Here is a 21,255-nt window from a genome sequence, read left to right on the forward strand (position 1 = left end):
TTTTCTTTCTTTTCTGCATTCATTCCTGCTTCACCAACTTTATTATCAAAATCCCTGAGGCGAGTGTTGTACCACTGGCTTAGAAGCTTTACTGGCTCTTCTAATGGGGATCTCAGTCTGTCACCTCTGGAGGGCAGTGCAATATTTGTGTTAGTTTGACTTTCTAAAAGAGGAAATAAAGGTTTTTGAGGCTTTGACTTCATGTCTGTAAACTTCACAAGCTTCTCACAGCTCTCATTGAAATGATCCACCTGCTGTCTATTACTGCTTGTGATTAGTTCATTGATATATGATGCAACGTGGCTGTTCTCCTTAATTAGCCAGAGCACTTATTTCTGGCTGATTAAACTAGTAGATTCAATGCTATTATAAACCATGTTATGGATAGGACACATGCTGTTATTATACCCTTGGAATTCCTTTGCCATGGGTTAACTATTTCTTTCTCAGGTGAAAGTACATACACTTGAGCTACATACTGCTATATGGTATTCTCAGATGAAGTTCTGAATCTTCGCAGGAAGGCCGTGCCTAAGCTTTACTAGAACATGAGGGATAGAACTCCATGTACTAAATTAAGCTTAATTGCTAGATAAATTGTTCTGGTCTGCTTTCTTTGTATGTATGTGTTCATAAATTGACCTTTCACAGTGTTCCAGCCATCCTAAGATTTCAGTCACTCTTCCTTTGGATGGATGGCCAATAACTTGTTCGCTCCTATTTATTCTGATTCTTTTGCCTCTGTAGTAAATACGCTGCTTCTAATAGCCCCCACAGTGAAGCTTACATCTCAAAGTTGTGAAACATGGGGAATAGAACTCCAGAAACACAGATCTGTACCCCTTAAGATAGAGAACTCCTCCTTGCACCTATCTATCAGTATTATTAAGGGTTATCTCTTCTTTGTGAACCAGTTGGTAGAGAATGAGATAACTAAGCTCCTGAAGTCTTGATTTTCGCCCCTGCTTCCCTTGCAATCAAGTAAAGGGTAGTGTTCCCACTTACACATTCGGTAGTATATTGCACCAATAGATTTGTGGTATTGTGAAACCACAGTGGTAAGCACATCAAAATACTTTAAAATAAATCGTAAGGAGTAGTCCATGTCAGTTTAGTGGAGAAATACTTTTAAGGTGTTTGGTTATTATTATTTAAATCATCTTCTATCCCTAGGTCCTGATAAATTAACTAACACTTCACTTTGAGGATACAGTATTACCATCTGAATCATCTCTTCCACATTTTTGGAGCAGGGGCATGTGTCCTGAAACTAACCTGCTTACTTTCTATTTTCCAGCTTTCCTCTGAGACAACTCTAGATGCTGAATATATAGAAAGAGAAGGTGAAGAGATACTATCTCAGTTCTGGTTTTGTATCTAGAGCTGAACTTCCTCAAGGCTTGGGGGTGAAGAGGTAGTGAACAGTGGTAGTTCAGGCTGATGATAACCACATGCTTACCTAACTTTTTATTATCCCTATAAAGTGTGGCAGTAGAAAGAAGAGCTTACCACACCATCTTTCAGAGCTCCACGTTTTTTCTTCATTGTTTTAACGGTCCACTCTCATGGCATGTTCATTATCCCTCTGGCTAAACCGGACAGGATTTAATTCTTCAGCCCCCACCAGGACTACTAATTTGGCACTAAGGGCTGTGAGTAGCTTAGGAGAACTACATCTACAGCGCTTCAAGCTCCAGCCAACCCAAAAAGTGAGACCCTTAAAAACAAAAGCATCTCCTGAATAAATGTCCAGGATGTTGCCATTAGGATGACCCTGATCAATAACCCCTTCTTTTAATTGATGCATTAAATTTGAAGTCTTTATTTGGTGCTGCTTTTTGCCTTATTTTATTGTTTTAAACGATTTTTCAACTTGTGACTTTCCAAAAGTGTATTATTAGCAAGAAATATTGTGAGATACTTTTCAGTTTTCTCTTTTATTTTGACACTGTTCTCCTACAGGTAACTTTACCTGAGAGGTTTTCCAGTTCAGAGTGTGTGCAATCTGAATTTTGAAGAATTTTCCATGGTTTAATTTTTTTTATTAAGATGGAATAGGAGATGAGAGTAGAATATGAAATTGACCTCTGCATAATCTTCGCCATCCTATAAACTTACCTACGTCCCTTCTTATTTGAGAATGAAATGGATTAAATGGGTATAACAGGAAGGTTGGAAACAGCCATCAGTCTGTGCTAAACCTGTGTTCTTTTTATTAATCAACACTTTGCGCATAAAAATGCTTATTTTAAGTTGATCTGTGCAAATAGTAATTTTTTAAAAGAAGTCTGTCTATAGTTTCTTTCAACTCAAGTTAAAATGATTATCACAGTTTTTCCTGTTAAAATATTCCTTATAACAAAATGCCAAGCTACTTTAGACAGCTAATTATATGGTTCACTTCAAAATTGTGACACTTTGGCTTGAAGTCTTTTTCATTTTGGTTCTTAGATTGGACAGCATTGAATTCAGAGTAGAAAAAGCATTTGAAGCTATGAAATTGCTCAAAATAAGTTTTTATTTCTGTCTGAAGCTTGTGGCATAATAGGATTTGATTAAGCTTTCTTTTCCATGAGGTCCAGAGGTTTTTTGCTTAGTTTCCTCAAAGATGTATTTGCACATTCTACCTGCTGCTTATATTGTTTCTGATAGAGTGGCAAGGTCTCTTGTCTCCCGTAGTCAATGTTGTAAATCTTTTGAGCTAGTTCTTGGGGGAACAGCGACCTACTTGTGATCTCTGCCATCTATTTCCAGCTTTTGGCTTCCACTAGAAGAGATTATGAGAAGATCCAAGAGGAACTGACTCGTCTGCAGATTGAAAATGAAGCTGCAAAAGATGAGGTGAAAGAGGTTCTTCAGGCCCTGGAGGAATTAGCTGTCAATTATGACCAGAAATCACAAGAAGTGGAGGACAAGACCCGAGCCAATGAACAGCTGGCTGATGAACTGTCACAGAAAACAGTAGGAGCATTGCTGGTTATTCCGCTATGTGATGTCTGCTTTTTACATGCAGTTTATCATTGTCAAAAAGACTGATTGATTTTTAGGGAGATGTAAAAGTTTTGGGGCATCCCAGATACCCACTAGTCTGCACCAATTTATAAATCTTTTATTAATATTGTAGTCAAGTGTATTACCCATCTTGAAGAATAAAATTGTGGTAGACTCTGATACTACTGTGTGGTAATTGTTGGCAGATACTTGCATACAACACTCAAAATATAATGGTAATTTGTAGGAGCAAAGAACAGTAGTAATGTTCTTTCTAATGACTAGACTTTCTTCTCAGCAGCTATTAGCTTTATCCTCTCTTTGTTCTTCTAATATTCTGGTATGTAGATCTACTTTGACACTACAATGTCTCAGCCTCACTCGCTAAGGGTACATCTAAGCTTCATGCTGGCAGTGTAAATTGCTACAGCTACACTCTATTTTTAGGGCTCTAGCTTGATTGGAGCTAGCATGGGTATGTTGCTTCCAGCTGAAATTTATCCAGTTAGAAGTCTGGGTCTACCCTAAAACTGCCAGGTTGGTGAAAATCCCCCTCCTTCACCCCTATCCCTTCAAGGAGGTTGGAATAATCTGCATCTTGACAAGCCCCACCAGAATGTAACGTAAATGTTTCTTTTCCCTGACTTCTCCGGCTGCAGTAGAGAAAACTTAGCATTGGGATGAAGTAAGAGTGCCAATATTTACAAGAACATTTTGTATTCACTCATTTCTTATTCTCTTCTCCGATGATACATACCTTAGCTTCTTGGATGTGATCAAACTATATCACCTACTATATCCAAGTCTACAAGAGCTTCAGATCTAGATTTGGTTTAAATACCCAAAGGGTTAGGCAGGATAGACTCTGGAGCATGTGTGAGTCGTGTCTATTTGTCAGGGTGTGATTTCCATTATTTTGTAACTGATACCAACAATATTGATTTCACGTTGGTAATGTTTTTAACATTATATTAGCAATTTTCATTTTCCTGTGCTATTTGCTAAAAGGCATACTGGCTGTCTGCTGAGGACACTGGTGATAAGGACCGGTAGTTAGATAGAAGGCATTACTGTACAAACGCTAGAAAGGTGCAGATGTTGGTGTGTTTAATATGTAACTTGGATGTCAGACTCTAATGAATTCTGCAAAAAGATGAATAAAATAAATAATCCTGTATCCTGAAAGCCATAATGGAACAGCCTGTACCCATGGAATGGCACTGAAACAAGGGAAAATGAAATGTGGGGGTCACAATTATATCTCTATCAAAGGGGAGACATAAAAACAACCATATAAAGACAATCTTTTAAATGCAGAAATAGGAAAACTGACCTGTGTGGGTTTGTTCTGTTCAGAGTATGAACTGTCAGTTTTCTGAACTATAGTTGCTGTTCTATATAAAGGGAATCATTGGACAGGTTTGTAATCTCATCTCTTAAATCTTTTCCAGACAGCTTTGACGGCCACCCAACGAGAGCTGGGTCAGTTGCAGGAACTCAGTAATCATCAGAAAAAGAGAGCTACAGAGATCCTGAACTTACTGCTTAAAGATCTGGGAGAGATTGGAGGAATCATTGGTACCAATGATGTTAAAACGGTAAACCAGATCTTATGTTGCTTTTTTCAAAAGACTATAAAGATGTAGTTCTGAGGATGGGTGGTATGGGTATTTACAGCCCCAACCTTTCACCTCTGTAGTCTGCTACTTAAATCCTCCTTGGATCACAAATTAAAATAATTTGTTTTGGTCTTAGTGGATGTTTTTCTAGGCCATAAAACCACCATGCAGCTTACGCAATCTATTGTGATGGGCGCGCTCTGTTCTTGAGAAGTCAAGGATTTGTATTAGCACCCGTTCAGCAGATCAGGACGGAGTCATGTGAGGAGAAATGTTTGTGGCTTATCATTTAAACACTGGCTGAATTTAGAAATTTCACAAATTTTCAGGGAAATCAAAGTATTGGTGACAAACTCAAGTATGTCAATCTCCAGCATTGGTGAATTTTTCTGATTACCCCGTAAATGTCAGCATTGCTGTAGCATATGCCTGACTATAGACAATGTAGAAAAGGAAACTTATTGATGATTTCTTCTTCTGTGGAATAACAAAGTGGAAAATAAACGAATGCTATTGACAAAGTACAACCCTGGGAGTGGAAGTGTTTCTGGAGATACCTGAAATCTTGCGCCACTCACTGCTTTGCAATTTTCATGCTAACTGGCTCCTCTGAATACAGAGAGCTGGCCAAGTTCTTCAAGGTTCTCACTTCTCCCACTGTAGATAAAGGAAATTTCAGCAATTGGAAACGGTATTTTAATGGCCACTGGCTAAAACTGCATCAGGTAACTAAACAAACTATTCACTGTAGGTGATATACAAATTCTCTTTACACTGTTGACCATGTCACTTTTTTCTTTTGAAACTAAATGTTATGTTTAGTTGCTATACCATTCTGGCAAGTTTGCATGAGACAAATCTATTTCCAGGTAGTATTTCATGTTGTCTATTTAGTGTACTAACTTTCTCCATTTTGCTTCACTTGGAATATTGGAGCTGGCATCTTACTTTTTAAACTCTTTCCCCATACTTCAAGGATAAAAACAAGTATGTGTCGCTGGATACCTTGTCCATGATATACCCGTTGGACCTGATCCTGAGAGTTGTTGTGCACCTGCCTCTCTCTCACTGAAGTCAATGGGATTTGCAAGTGCTCAGTTCCTCTCGATTTACAAAGGACATGATCTTTGTCTGTCTGGCAATGTGTTTCTTATGATATGTCCTGCATCATTATTTCCCGGAGTATGAACTGTTCATTTAAGAGTTGCTAGAAGGCCTATTTGGGTACGGGAGGGAAAGGAAATCCATGCTCGCTGAGGAATTCCTTGCTCAACGAGCTAAGAGAAAATTGGGCTCCTGGAATTCTGCTGTTATCATGGGATTCCACAGGTTCTGAATGTTCCTTAGTGTATTAGTGGATATTAAAGTATTTAATAATTCTGGAAATTTAGCTACTGCAATCTCAAAATAAGCAAAATAAACTGTCATGCCATTTCAGTTTTTGGCTGATACAAATAGCCAGTAAATCTAGGGTTGATATAAGATTGCAGGTAGCTCTGTCCAGATTAATGTGATCTGATCTAGAAGTTCTTTTTAACCATTTTTTTCCTAGTAGCACAGGAGTGAATCTTGCATAAGATGTTACAGCAACCCCTGGTGGCCATGTAATTGTATATGAAATTATGTTAAAGGGTACAGTACTTGAAAATAGATGCTTACCATCTAGTGGAGGCTTTGTACTAATTAAGAAGCCAGGGCTTTACAGGACAGTTTTCAGTGTAAACAAGTAACAATGGAGGGTGCTTTATAATGTCACTTTAAAAAGGGAGGTTCATGGCCTCTCCAGCAGCATCGGAAAGCTCTTCTGCAATGTGTCACTGCAATTAGGGCAAGGGTTCTAAATTATTCCCACTTTTAATGTTGAATCATTGGATCAGTGGTTATAACCTGAGCAGCAAGACTTAACTTTTGGCCTTTGTCTGACTTTTATCCATGAATTTTCTGAGAGGTTGAGTGATACAACATCTTGGAATGTAAATGGGAAAAAATCCAAGCTGGTATACCCAGGACTTGTGAATTGTGCTGTGTATTACTGAGATCTCCTAGCTCTAGACAACTGGTTCACTAGTAGAAAGTTTTCTGCATTGGCTATTTTCTTTTATAAGCCTGCATTAAGCAATGCAACTCTTTGTGTGTTTAGTTAGCAGATGTGAACGGGGTAATCGAGGAGGAGTTCACCATGGCACGGCTGTATATCAGTAAGATGAAGTCTGAGGTGAAATCTCTGGTGAACCGCAGCAAGCAGCTGGAGAGTGCCCAGATAGACTCCAACAGGAAGATGAATGCCAGTGAGAGGGAACTTGCAGCCTGCCAGCTCCTCATCTCACAAGTATGCCTCTTTCCTCCTCCTCTTCCTCCTCTCTGGGGTCTCACTGATTTACCCTCTTCTTCCTTGAAATCTCCTGCCTCCACCCCCAACCTTCTTAAACATGCTACTTCTCAATGATGAGCTCATGCCTGCTTGGCTGTAGATTTCTATCTCCCTCATACTGTAAAGTACAGCTTATCCCGTACATGCTGAAGAAACAACTTTATTTCTGCAACTCTATACCTTGAACACTCTGCCTTTAACTTAAAAAATGACATGCAAATTAAATTAACAAAATTAATATCCAGTTCATTTGTAAAATATGCTGGGAGAGGCATTAGCAGATATACAGTATAGTATATGAAATGATACTGTTAAAACTATGGAGAATGGTACCATATAATACTGAGCAGCAGGGTTTCCTGGTGGCTGTTGTGTGACCAGAAAAAGAGCTTGGAGGATTCCCCTCTGGGTCAGACTTTTTGTGATACTAAAGGGGAAAAAGGAAAAGAAATGTGCTACTGCCAATATGATGGGGTTTTATTGATTCCACATGGTCATCTCCATGTTCCCTGATTGTGGGGAGGGATTGTGAGTCCACTACATGTAATTTGCTGGCACTTAGTGTGAAAAAACTGTAGTTTATCATTAAAATATAAGTAGGGACAGGCCCAGTTTTGCAGTTGCTGTGGCTCTCCAAGCCATTGAACTTGCTGTAGATCTTGGTATGGAAAGGCAGAAGTTGTAGCATGCTTCCAAATGTTCCAGGAAAACACTAGACCAATTTGTGGCTGGATAGATCATTTGTCAGAAATGTGAAATGAACCATGCATGGGAATGATCTTATCCCAGGGCTTTTTTTAATCAGTAAAATTGTATACTGGAGTCTGGTAATACCTAACAGTTACATAGCACTTGTTCAACATGTTCAAAGCACTTAACAAATGTTACCTAATTATTCCCCTCCACACCCCTGTAAAGATAGAGAATCTGAGGCAAAAAGGTTAAGTGACTTGCCAGAGGCCATTGAATGAGGCAGGATCAGAACTGGGAGTGGAACTCACTACTGTGCTGAGATTGATGGTCCACACCTCTCTTCTGGTGTTTGAGTGCTTTTAGTGCTGTGTGGAAACCAACCACATTAATTTTTTCAACCATGAGAACTTTTTTCCTTGTCATTCTGGGAACCCTGTGAATAAGACCATGATGAGGCTCCCTCTGTATTTAAGCCTAGAAGGAAACTTAGCAACAGTTAATAGAGGTTTGGATTGTTTAATTGAGCCCTTAAAATTGAGTGTATCTGCCATGCGCTGCTCTAATTCCACACTTTGGGGAATGAGCATTCCAAATGCTTCTTATCAAACTTAGAAATCTAGCCGACTGTCACCATGATAGATGTGGAATTTGACATGTACTTTTAATTGAGAACTCAGTCCTGAGAGGTACTGAACTCTTTCAACTCCCATTAAGGTTAGGAGTTACTTGGCACCTTTGAGGCTTTTGCCCTAAATGCGGAAATATAATGTGAACTCAAAAATCTAGACCTCTTCTCCATGCTGAGGCAGGTCTTCTTAAAATGAAATGATCTCATCAGTAGAACTGTAATAGCTCCCACACAGGCCCCTCTTAACTCAGAAATTAGGAATAGAATTTGTTTCAAAATAAAATATATTTTGTTCTTTTTACATTTGAAATGTGTCAGCTGCTATTTTTATTAATTAAAGTGACCTTTCTTGTTTAAAAAAAAATAGGAGCAAATGATCAGTGATGCTATTGACCAGCACAACTGGCTTCCTAGTAGTACAGCTCGAAATGCCCAGGAAGCTACTCAGTTATGTATTCCATCCTAATGTTAAGTGAATTTGACTTTAAAATATTGCTGCTGGTTGATAACAAGCTGGTCCTGCATTCCATATGGCATTGTGGAAATACCTGTCATGCTGCATAGTGTTAACCACAGGCCACAAAGAGTTAAGACTGTGTTGGTGTTACATCTATCGTAGATCCTGTACAGCACGTCCTCCTAGAAGGTAGCTCTGGACGCAGAGAGCTTTCACACGTCCCTGATCTTTATAGGAAGAGAGTACCTGAATTTCTAAATTACAAGCTTTACCATTTATATCTACTTATTGTTCACTTTTTTTAAAGCATGAAGCAAAGATTAAATCCCTTACAGACTACATGCAAAATATGGAACAGAAGAGAAGGCACCTAGAAGAGTCACAAGACTCGCTTAATGAAGAGCTGGCCAAGTTGCGTGCTCAAGGTACTGTACTTAAAACAGGGTAATTAATTGTGGGGGGCCTCTAGTCCATAGACTTTTTACCTCTACAGGCTAGAAAATTGAGTTCTGTCCAACTGGCACATTGACAACTCTTCTGAGGATCTTGTATTTTGTTGTGCCTTTCCTTGCAAATAATGGTTGCCCCTGCCCACGTGTCATTCATTCCTCCCATTACTAGAACGATGACATGGCTGAGCCAGATTGGATAGTCCTGCATGCTTAATATTCAGTCATAGAACAGTACAACTGAGTCAGTATCAAACAGTTCAGTGACTTGCAGTACACACTGTGCTTGTTATGAAACTCAAAGTTAAGCCACAGCAGCCTAGTTCATGCAGTTGAAGCAGCATCAGGCCCTCCTGGTATTGTAATATTCTTCGAGTCCAGTCCAACTGGAATAATTCCCCTAGTTGCTGACCCGTAGAAGCCCTGTGGGTTGCCTGCTCTACAACTGGGGAGACTGCTCCCTGTTTGATCCTGGGTGAAATGCTCCTTTCCTAGATGCTACGTTACATCCTGAAAATACATGGGCTTCATTTTATGGATTGCAAATTAGGTTTTTGTGACAACATATGAAAAATTTATTGAAAGAGCAATTCTCTCTAGTGTCCTTAAGCCTCTGTAGCACACACTGCCACAGTGGGTCCTGATTTCCACCATACACCTGCCAACCAGAACATCACCCCATATTCCTTGTTGGGGGTCCCTTCAGACTCCAGGAGCAGCAGGCTGTGTCAGAGAATTCATTATTTAACGGTCTGGCAAGTCGTGTTTTGGCTCCACCTTCAGGCTTCCCCATCTATTCCTAGGGGTAGGTGTGGCATCAGATGCTTTGGATCCTCTGAAAAGATAGAAGAAAAGGATGGAAGTCACCAAGGCCTAAGGCCAGTGGGAAGGGTCACAAGTAGACATGAGGATGCTGGGAATAGGGAGGAGTTGTAGGTATATGGGGGGTATGACCTGGTGATAAGTGGAGAAGGTGATGGATGGGTTATCCACATGTCACTTCAGATAGAGCCCTGCATAGCCATATGTGAGTCTTTTTCAACAAATTACTGTTAGTGTGCCAATTTATTCTGTTACCATTAAAAATGTATCGGAGATGGGTAATATGCGATATTCTTGAAGTGAGAGTGGAAGTTCTCTGTCTGCTTCTGGAAAGAAAAAGCTGTTGTAGTGATTTTTTTTTAATGGTTTCAGATTCAGTGTGTCGAGTAAGTCTTTGGTTAATTCTTAACTTTTTTTTTTTAAACTCTTAACAGAAAAAATGCATGAAGTCAGCTTCCAGGATAAAGAGAAGGAGCATCTGACCCTGCTTCAGGATGCAGAGGAAATGAAGGTAGCATTGCAGGCCACAATTATAGATTTTCTCACCAAGAACACTTGTCAAACCGACAATTAGGTCTGAATTCTGCTTTCAAATGCACATGTGATGCCCAATAATTTTTAATAAACTTTTATAATCTGTCAGAGCCATAAACTTCCACTGGGAAACCTACATGCCACGTAGGAGTGACTTACCCGATTTGAAAGGAAGAGCTTGATAATGTTGATAAAGTAAAGCTGTCAGGGGGAAAAAGGTACATTGTAGCCAAAATATTGGCGCTGCATGGTTTGGAAGTTGAGCTAACTTCAAAAGGTGAAAAGATTCAGTTGAAAGATTTGTACAAATTTAATCAAAAAGATTTTAGTAAATCCACTTCTTCATTTGAACCCAGGAGAGAAATTCAGTGTCTAATATAGCACTCGTAATTGGAAATGGTTTCCTTACCAAAAATGAGCCTGATTCACCATTGCATTACTTCAGTTTTATACCAGTAGAAATCTATTGAAGTAAATTAGTTAAGTGGTGAATCAGGCCTTGTGGATCAATGTGATTTTTATACTGGAATTTAATAAGGAAAGGTCAGATCATATTTAAACAATTGCCCAATCATCTGGAAAGAACCTCCTCCTAAATATGACCTAATGAATTATAAAGCAAAAACACATTTTCTGATATTTATCCTTCCTGTTTGCAAGTAGAATGCAAGGAGGAAATATTAAGCAATAATGTAGAGAACCGCTATGTTTTTTTTAATGAGGATTACAGTTTGTGTGAAGGGTGAGGGTGGGGGGGATTCTGTGTTTCACAAAGATAGTAACTGAACTTCAAAAATTTGACCTCAGATTCAAAAACCTAAATTAACGATTAAATAGCCATGCAGAATTAGTCAATGTCTAGTGTGAGGGAAAAATGTCTTATGTAACATTAAGTCAAAAAGAGAGAGAATAAAAATGTAGCTTTCCCAAGTACTTGAAATATCTCTAGCTCTAGGAGTTCGGCAGTAGTGTCATGGGTAAGCTGCTTCCCTCCCCAAATCCCCCTTTAGGTGTTCTTCATCTGCACAACTAAAGCAGTAAAAAATTTTTTTCCTGGTAAACAGATGGGTACAATGGTACAGTAGATGGCAGGAGCTGCTGTAATTCTTGGGGGATGCTTAGTAACACACACTTGCCATCTTCCTGTACATGTTCCTTGCAAAGCCACAGAAATAGAAACCAGGGCTTCCCCACATAAGACAGATGCGCAGTCATGAATCTAGCACTTGGTGCAATAGATGGTACCGCACTGTCTATATAAATCAGTATATTGAGTAAGGTTCTGATGTGATTTGCTTTTTAAATCTAAAACTATAGGTTTGACTCAGCTCGTATGTGCAGAAAAGAAAGGATTAGGCATTAGCAAAAGCAGATAACTATTGAAATACACCGTTTCTGTTTTTTCAAACTACAGAAAGCGCTGGAGCAGCAGATGGAGAGTCACAGGGAAGCCCACCAGAAACAGCTGTCCAGGCTACGAGATGAGATTGAGGAGAAGCAGAAAATCATTGATGAAATCAGAGAGTACGCTTGCTCATTGTTTCCCTGTCATTTAGCTCTTTTCTATACTGTTCTAATGACATTGTACGATTGTTCTTCCATCCATACCTATGTATCTCAGAGTTCTACTAGCCCTAGCTGGCCTTAGAAACCAGCATGTACAGGTACTCTGTATAACTATTCTGTACTGATTTGAAGATAAAGGGACAGAAAAGTATAGAATATTATGGATTAAACTGTCCTTTTCCTTATTGTGTATCTACTTCAATAAAAAGAATTGTGGAGGGGAGGAAGAAAGACAGAGTAATGTTATGCCTAAAGCCTTATAGATAATAGAAATAGTAGATGAGAACAAATTAGAAAAATAAAGACTCTGAACACCTGTCATGGTGACTGGTCCTGCCACAGCCATTCTGGTTCTTCAAACAACTACTAGCCAGTAAACTCCAGCTGCTTCCTGTTCCAGCACTATGGATGTTTTTTCTTGGCATCACCAGTTTCAGTATATATCAGTTAATGAGGTACCCCGAAAACATACTGAAGCCAAGTCTGTACTTCTAGTGCATGATTCTGCACTGGAATTCTTTCTCAATAGAATTATGATGTAAAGTACAATATGGGGCACTGTGCTCCTTACTGCTATACCCTGGGTTCTGTAAACAGTTAATTAAATCTGTCTCATCCCAATGTAATGCTCATTTTCCACCGCATTTATAAAAGGGATAAGGCATGATAACTGAAAAATGAGAAATGTGAAAACAGAATAGTTTTGGAAGTACAGGTTGTGCCCTTGAGGTATAAAAAGGGTATGTGGGGGGAGGGGACAAGAGATGTTTGTATGTTTTGTTTCCCAAAAATATTTTAATGAAGGCTATTGCTCCAGTTAATGATCCTTCATGGTTAGTATAAATACTAGAATCTCTCAGTGGAACTGCAGGTTCATTCTCTGTGGGTAACTCTGTTCTGAATGTGAAGGTTTCTCGAAGTGTTTTACCTACAATGGTCTGTATCAAGCTGGATAGGTTTCTCCCCTTCTCATTTCAGTATGAACCAGAAGCTGCAATTGGAACAAGAGAAATTGAGCTCTGATTATGATAAATTGAAAATAGAGGATCAGGAAAGAGAAATGAAACTGGAAAAGCTAATGTAAGTTTGCAGTCTCCTTCTCTGATTTCTTTAAGCTTTGTTTCTTGTATATTGTCATACTTACGAGCTAGCTGCACCTCTGTTCCCTTTCTGATCTCTTTAAGTGCACCTGCTCAGGTGATAGGCCTTATCTGTCTTGGGGTGAAATCACACAATTCTTCCATTCTGAGATTGTTACCCTTTGTATACCAGCCACTTAGAGGGGAAGGATGGTATAGTGGTTAGGACACCGGCCTAGGACTTGCGGGGGGGGGCATGAATTCAGGTCCCTGTTTTGCCAACAGACTTCTTGTGTGACCTTGGACAAGTCACTTTGCCTGTGTTGCCTCATTTGTCCATCTGTAAAATGTGAATAATAGCACTTGCCTACTTGCCAGGGGTGTTGTGAGGATAAATACACTAAAGATTGAAGTGCTTGGATATTATGGGAATGGAGAAGGCCATATAGGTACCACAGAAGATGGAATATTACTCAGCAGATCCAGTTGGGTTTCAGGCACCTGTTTCCTTCTTACAGGGACAAGTGACATAGTGACCAACAACCTTCTTAAAACAAAGCATTTTTATTTAACAACTGGATCAAAGCATTAGAGAAAAGTGGATGTTAAATAAACAGCGTGTAAACATGTCTATCTTACCTAAAGTATTACCATTCCATAATGGCAACTGAGGCAGGCCTAGCTTCTTCAGACACTGGCACAGTCTGTGTGTGTCTGTCTGGTTCCCCCTTTATATCCTCAAGAGAGTCCTTTTTAACCCTACAAGGATTCTTTGTTTTCCAGGAGGCTACTTCAAGTCTTGGCCAGCTTTGAACCGTCCTGGTCAGATTAGTTCTGTAGGTTGTCCAGGACTATGCCAGAGTCACCAGAGATAATATTTATGGTGTTGTCTCTTGACAACTCTTAAGTGGAAGCTGATCATCTTGACCAATGTCTTCCTGCCTGCCTGACTCATCCCAGATTGTCTCCTAGTGAGAAGCATTTACACCAAAATACTCATACAGAAGACACCATCCCAATAACCAGGCTAACCCACAAATTACAGGGCACACCACATTGGTTATGTCTTGCTTTTTTGTTGTTTTAGTATGTGCCAAAATAAGCTTTTCAGAGCTCTAGTTTTGTTACCGTGTGCAAGGAAATAAACTGAAAATGTCTTGCTTGTTGCAAGACTGCAGATTAGCTTATTGTACTGTAAAAACAAACAATCCACTACTAACAAAACCGCCTAGTTGCTTATTTGGGCTTTTTCTCAGACTTTTCTGAAAATATAGAAGATTAAATTTTCAAATACAGTTACAAGAGATGCATGTCAAAATGGAGATGGTGGCCCAGTCATTACTGCTGAAAAGCCTCCACATGTGTGTGCAGTTGGGTAATTGCACGTGCAATTTACTCAGATGTGCGAGTGTGTGCACACCTGTTCCATCCAAATCTGAAAACTTTGACTGATGCTATTCTGTTTCATGTTCTTTTATTTTCATGATTTCAGTATGTTGTTTGGCTTACATAATGGTCTCTCTTTTTAGACTGCTTAATGATAAAAGGGAACAAGCAAGAGAAGATCTTAAAGGGCTGGAGGAAACTGTGGTATGTTATAACTAAAACATCAGCTTTTTTGCAAGGGTTTAGGGTTTTGCAAGTGATTTGTTGCCAGCCTTTTTGTGTGTGCTTGTTGCCTACAATGTTTTTGCAAGAAAATGACCAGCTTAGGTGAGAAATAAGTTTAAAAAAGTAGTATATTTCCAAACTGTCCTTCTGTCTTGAACTTGTTTGAATACTTTTAGGATCTGACCCAACCCACTTTTGCCCATATCTAGGTTACACCTTATTTCTAAATTTCCTAAAGCTATTTTACTGATCGGTTTACTTATCATCCTACATATAGTCATCTCAATGGCTCATTCTACAAGTTTTTCAATATTTGATATTTATGATTTAATGTCATAACCAATGTATTCAATTAATACATTTAAATTGTGTTTCTCAGAGATGTTAGTACTTTATCACTGTGCAATCAGTATAATCCTGTATAAAATACATTATGCTCTGCAATCAGTACTGAAAGGACACTTCTTTTGAAGAACTAGTTCTGTCTTCAGATCAATGCTATGAAATCTTCTTGTGAAAAACTTTGACTTTGTGCAATATACAAGATTTTTGGAAGAGGTAAAAAGGCTGGATGAAACAACAGTGGTTTTCTTCTTGATTACAATACGAGTGGATTAATTGTCCCACGCTACTTGGCACTGGTGAGGCGTTAGGTGGAAGACTGTGTAAGTTTTGGGTGCCATACTTTAAGAAGATATGGACAAATTGTAGAGAGTCACAAGGAGAGCTACAAAAATAATAAAAGGATTTAGAAAAGCTGATGTATGTGGAAACATTAAAAAAAATCTGGGTATGTTTAGTCTTAAGAACAGAAGACTGATGGTGATCTGATAAGTCTTCAGATATGTTAAGAACTGTTATAAAGGGGGAAATGATCAATTGTGCTCCATGTCCTCTCAAAATAGGATAAGAAGTAATGTGCTTAATCTGCAACAAGGAAAATGTAGGTGTTGTATTAGGAAAAACTTTTTAACTATAAGGATAGTTAAGCTCTGGAATAGGCTTCCAAGGGAGGTTGTGGAATCCCCATCACTGGAGGGTTTTAAGAACAGGTTGGACAAACACCTGTCAGGGATGGTCTAGGTATATTTGGCCCTGCCTCAGAACATGGGGCTCCTGAGGTCCCTTCCTGCCCTACATTTGTATCAGCCTATGAAGGAGGAGTAGATTGTATGGTAGGTTAACATGCTAGCTTTTTCCTTCTGAAAACTGACTCTGAAGGGAAAATAAATCTGGTGGTGTTTCTCATAATCCCAGGTGGACATTGGTGTGTGCCCCAAAACTATCACACAATAGGCATTTTTTTCCACTCAATTTTGGAATATCAGAGGTAGTTCAGGAAAGATGTGTGTATTCAGAGCTGTGTGGTGAAACTTGTTCAGCCCTTGCCAACAATTTGGCTCTAGCCAGTTTTATTTTTCCCTTACCTTCTTGAGCAAAACATTCAAACGTTATCTTTTAAAGTTTTTACATAACTTCGTTTTTTAGTAATTCTTCCAGTTACTGTATAAGTTGTTGATTAACTCTATGCAAAATATTATATTTTGCATTGAAGAAGCATAATTGCTTACATATTTTGTTAATTTTTTTTTCCTATTGAGCATAATTTTAAAATCAGGTTATTTTTATTTTGGAACTGAACTTTAGGCACCCAGATTTCATATATCAAATATATATATTTGATATAAACATTTCCTGATTTTAGAAAAAGTCTTTAACTACCCTCCTGATTTCAGATGAGTTCTCTTGCAGCTCATTCTGCTCACGAATTGTAAGAATAACCTGTGACGATATTGGCCTATTCAGTGAGTAAGTGATATAATTGGAGCTCAGTTTTAAGCAATAGGACATGGATATTTTGCACCGATTATATCAGATGGTGTTTTTGGTTAAAATCAAGGAACTTCTTAAACTGTTGTGCACTCATGCACTCTTTTTTGTCCATTCCCATGGCATCTCAGAGGGTGTTGCTGCAGCTATATTAAAATATTAGCAATGATCAAAATTTCAGTCGTTAATTACTGCAGCAGGAGGAAAAATCAAGTAAAACAAATTACATGCAACATGTGCCATTTTAGTCCAGGATTGTGGCTTTCTCATGTGCACAAAGAAGTAAGGGAGTGTAAACCCCGGCAAGCATGGTGTGCGTCCTAGGTCACTGTGTGGTGGAGAGAGCTGTCTCCCTGGGGTTGCTATTTCCCTGTCCTGTGCAGGTAGGTCTTCAGCAGGAGACCTGTCTCCTGTCCCCAGCAGGGCTTGAGAATGGGCATAGCCTTGACTTGGCCCCTCCACCGACCACCAGCACAGTTGAGCCAGTGTGGTGAGGGAAGTAATCAGTAGCGGATGGCTTAGTTTCAGGATGGAACTGGGGAAGGAATTGGGACTCATGCTGCCCCTTGCTTTGGATAAGAGCTGTGGGATAAGAATAAACTCTGTCTAGCTCTAAATTACATTTCCCCTTCTGAGAGTAGTAATGTGCATCTGTATGTTTGTATTAGAACAGTGTAAGGTATGTGTTATGAATACAACAGTTTATGTGGATAATTCTACATCACATTTTTCTACTGATTTTGTGTCTGTGGATAAGTGGAAGTAAGCACTTCTATCCGTCCTTTTGCAGTAGCATCTCCTTTTTTGGGTTCAGAATCACTTTCTAGTTTTTCCCAGTAAGTGATAAAGATAAGACGTGGCAGTCCAAAAGCTTATAGTCTTATCGCTCCTGATTTATTGAGTGGCCAGTTCAAATTTCTATGTGAGAAGATGAAAATAAGATAGAAAAGCCAAGGTTGTGCTTTAAGGCAACTCCTAACGGGGTGGGATAGCTCAGTGATTTGAGCATTGGCCTGCTAAACCCAGGGTTGTGAGTTCAATCCTTGAGGGGGCCATTTAGGGATCTGGGGAAAAAATCAGTACTTGGTCCTGCTAGTGAAGGCAGGGGGCTGGACTCAATGACCTTTCAAGGTCCCTTCCAGCTCTATGAGATAGGCATATCTCCATATATAATTATCAACTTGGGGCATATCCTTCATACCAGTGCAACATATAAAAAGTAGAGAATGGGTTGGAATTCACTGTTTTTCCAAATGGTTTTGCACATTTCCTTCCTGTAACCGGTTTCTCTGCCCTTCACAGAATGGGCAAAGGATTAAGACTTTTTGTGCCATGCCTCTCGCATTTCTCTTTGAATAAAGTGGCTCTTATGCTGAAGTTTAGCAAAATTAAGTAGTGTTGAAAGATTAGGAATGAACCTGTGGTATTTATAAGGCACCTATCACCTTGGTATCTAAGTGCCTGTATAATGTCACCATCTTTCAGTGCATAGGTTTGGTCAGCAAAATTGTCATAGCATGAATTCAAGGCTCAATGATTTAAGTGTCATTTAATAGCTGGGGACATGTTACCACAGCCAGCTTTTGAGACTGTCTTTCTGGTTGGTTTATTTTTTTCTTCAGTGTGTTAGATGTGTTCAGCGAGAACTTTACTGCAGACATGTAGCCAAAAACAGTGAACTATGGGGATGTGACTGAGCGAGACAGAAGATGTACAAACAAGGATTTGGGTTTTTTGCTAATTACAATTGCTTGCTTTTAGTCATATGAACTAAGCCTTAACTCATTGTGATGGTTTTCCCCTCCCCCCTTTTACAATCAGTTCAATTTTGGCTGATGTGAAATGATTATGGACAGTAAAGTGAGCTGTGATAGAGATACTGTGAAACCATCAGATTCCCCACACACCGATTACATCCCAAATTCATGCCCTTTTGTCAACTAATGCAATTCATTAATTTAAAGTTACTTAAACAGTAATGATATATGTATATTTTCAGGCATACCTGCATATATACTTATAGTATAATGTACCCTACATGTTCTTATGTGAGGAGAAATTTTACAACAGTATCTGCAAAATTTTACTGACTTTTTTTTTTAAATTCTATTTCCAGGCAAGAGAACTTCAGACCCTCCACAACCTACGAAAACTCTTTGTTCAAGACCTCACCACTCGAGTCAAAAAAGTAAGTTCAAATCTTACTTGGATTTTATTTTAACACAATCTACCTCCTTCCCCCAGTAAAAATCTTGCCAGGCTATTATATTGCGTAGTGTATATAATTCCTGATGTAAATCCAGCAGACTTGTAATTTATTTATCAATGTTCTTATACCATGCCCAATTATCTTGGTTTCTGAGAGCTTGCTGTTCCCCTGCTGGTTGTACTCTGGGGGAGTGAGATTTGGAGTGCTTTCAGCTCTGTCTAGGAAAGTTGAATTCTGCTTCAGCTCCTGTTTTTGAGGCTTTTCCCTCTAACTAGTTATTCAGTGCAATGGGCTGATCTCACTTATCAGTTCAGTTACTGACTCAGAGTTAGTGAACCAGAACTTACCCAAACCCATACCTAAAACTTGTGCTGACCTGAGCTGTAATTGTGGGCTGTGGTTCTTTTTTATGGTTCAAAACTCCTCATCCTTTCCCCAGGCAAAATAAATTTGAGAAATTCATTGTGCACCTCTGACATATGATTTTTAGCAGAATTTAAGGTATTTTTTTTTATCACGGAGAAACTGAATTTTTTGTCAACATGAAAGCTAGTCAAAAGGTTGCACGCCACTCCCCTTTCCAGATCCTTAAGGTGTTTTTGTGAAGGTTTTTATTTGTTTAATTTCCATATTGAGGGAATGTAGCTGTTGAGAACACAACATGAACAGAAAAAGCAATGTCTTTTTTGACCTTTTTGTTGAGAAGTGGTCTCCCTTTGGGGAGCTTACAAGACCCCCAAAAACCCTAGCTTTTCCCTCTCCCTGGGTTCAGAGTCTTCGCTCTAATTCTATCATTTGCTCTCTGTGCAGAGTGTTGAACTGGACAGCGATGATGCAGGAGGAAGTGCTGCTCAGAAGCAGAAAATTTCCTTTCTTGAGAACAACCTGGAGCAGCTTACAAAGGTTCACAAACAGGTGGGACTAATACCCCTGGCTTCGATTTTAGCAGTCAATCTTTAAATAGAAAGTGGGCTAGTCTAGTAGTTTGTTTTCTTCAGTTAATTTTTAACCATGGTCTTCCCTGAAATTCTAGCCATAGGAGAATCCTGTTAACGTGTTACTATTTTATATTATTCCAAATCACATTTTTAATTGACCTTTTTGATAGATGATTTTGTAATTAATTGAGACTAATTATCTATATAATTATTCCCAGGATAGTTTATTGAAGGTAATTTGCCTCCGATATTGTTAGATTGATTGAAATAATGTTTAAATTGCCAAAATACCCATGATATTCAGTTAAAATTAATTGCATCAGGAGTAAATCGGAGTCTGAGTTGGTCTCCTACACTCACAATGTTTGTGTAATGAATGCATGTGTCATGAACATGTGATGCTTGGCATAAATATACATTTGTATACATTTATGCCAGTCTAATGTGCTTTGGTAATTGTTTGGGCAAGACTTTGTCAATGTGTCTGTACAACATTTAAAAAAACCAAAACTGATAGTTGACTTCAGTGCCCTTTTATGTAGGGACTAGAGATGAATAAAGCTCCCCGTTTGTGTGCACACACAAACACACACATCCCTCATTGAGCCTGTCCCTTTGTTTCCCCCTGCTCTCCTCTGTTGCTGGCTCTGTGACTCTTCTTTCCCGTCTCTAAACGGGTTTGCGGGTATGACCTATCTTGCCAACAGTGGCTCATGGCGTGAGGGAGAAATTGGAAACTGACAGCAGGGTGAAGTGGAGTGTAGCATGGAAGAGAAGAGGTAGGGTTCTCTGTTCAGGTTAAGGACTGGTTCCTCCCAAGCGTCCTGATGCTGGCCCAGCTCCTGGCAGCCAGAAACCCATTCTCCCTCTGTGATGGGGAATGCCCACTCACTTCCAGTAGTTCATCTGAAACCGTAGAAAACTAGCTGTTCCCCCAATATGTTAAATATCTGTGGGTAGTCAGTGTTCTGAGGGTTAATGAATTCATTATTGCTTGATCATTTTTTCCCCTTTGTGAGGTTTCAGTAGCAGCAGACTGATTGATTCAACAAGCTGTAAATCCTTACTGAAGTAGACTAGGCTGTGTTTCACATGCATTTAACCACTAATGATGGTACAGTTCAAGAAGGGAATGCTGAAGGCAGTCTAATACATGAAGCAGTCTTGTTAGTAGCATGAAGTTTAAGCATATGGAACACAAAGAGCATCTCTAGTTTGATCTTGTATGAATCTGGACAACAAGCTATGGATTTATTTATCTTTGAAATTAAATTTAGGCAGATTTATTTCCTAAAGAGAGTGTTGAGGTTTACAAATTAAATACAGCTGTCACTGAAAGAGGTTTGACTCTTGCTTTCCTTGTATATCCAAAATTTCATTACTGGACTTCTCTTTGAACAGCATTGTGCAGCTCGAAAGCTTGTCTGTCTCTCTCACCCACCAACAGAAGTAGGTCCA

At 39.1% G+C, this 21,255-nt stretch overlaps 1 protein-coding gene across 7 annotated transcripts in view; it reads left to right on the plus strand.

Moving 5' to 3' along the window:
* Positions 1-21,255, plus strand: part of KIF5C (kinesin family member 5C) — a 121,433-nt gene that overhangs the window by 87,755 nt on the left and 12,423 nt on the right. For all 7 annotated transcript variants that reach the window (XM_045032317.1, XM_045032319.1, XM_045032318.1 and 4 more), the window contains 10 exons: positions 2,755-2,961; positions 4,443-4,589; positions 6,751-6,939; positions 9,067-9,184; positions 10,465-10,541; positions 11,979-12,088; positions 13,109-13,210; positions 14,739-14,799; positions 18,767-18,838; positions 19,670-19,774. In XM_045032317.1, coding sequence (XP_044888252.1) covers positions 2,755-2,961; positions 4,443-4,589; positions 6,751-6,939; positions 9,067-9,184; positions 10,465-10,541; positions 11,979-12,088; positions 13,109-13,210; positions 14,739-14,799; positions 18,767-18,838; positions 19,670-19,774 — 1,188 coding nt within the window. The remainder of the gene's footprint in view (positions 1-2,754; positions 2,962-4,442; positions 4,590-6,750; positions 6,940-9,066; positions 9,185-10,464; positions 10,542-11,978; positions 12,089-13,108; positions 13,211-14,738; positions 14,800-18,766; positions 18,839-19,669; positions 19,775-21,255) is intronic.

This window comes from Mauremys mutica, chromosome 10, assembly GCF_020497125.1.
Source record: "Mauremys mutica isolate MM-2020 ecotype Southern chromosome 10, ASM2049712v1, whole genome shotgun sequence".
NCBI classification, from domain to species: domain Eukaryota; kingdom Metazoa; phylum Chordata; order Testudines; family Geoemydidae; genus Mauremys; species Mauremys mutica.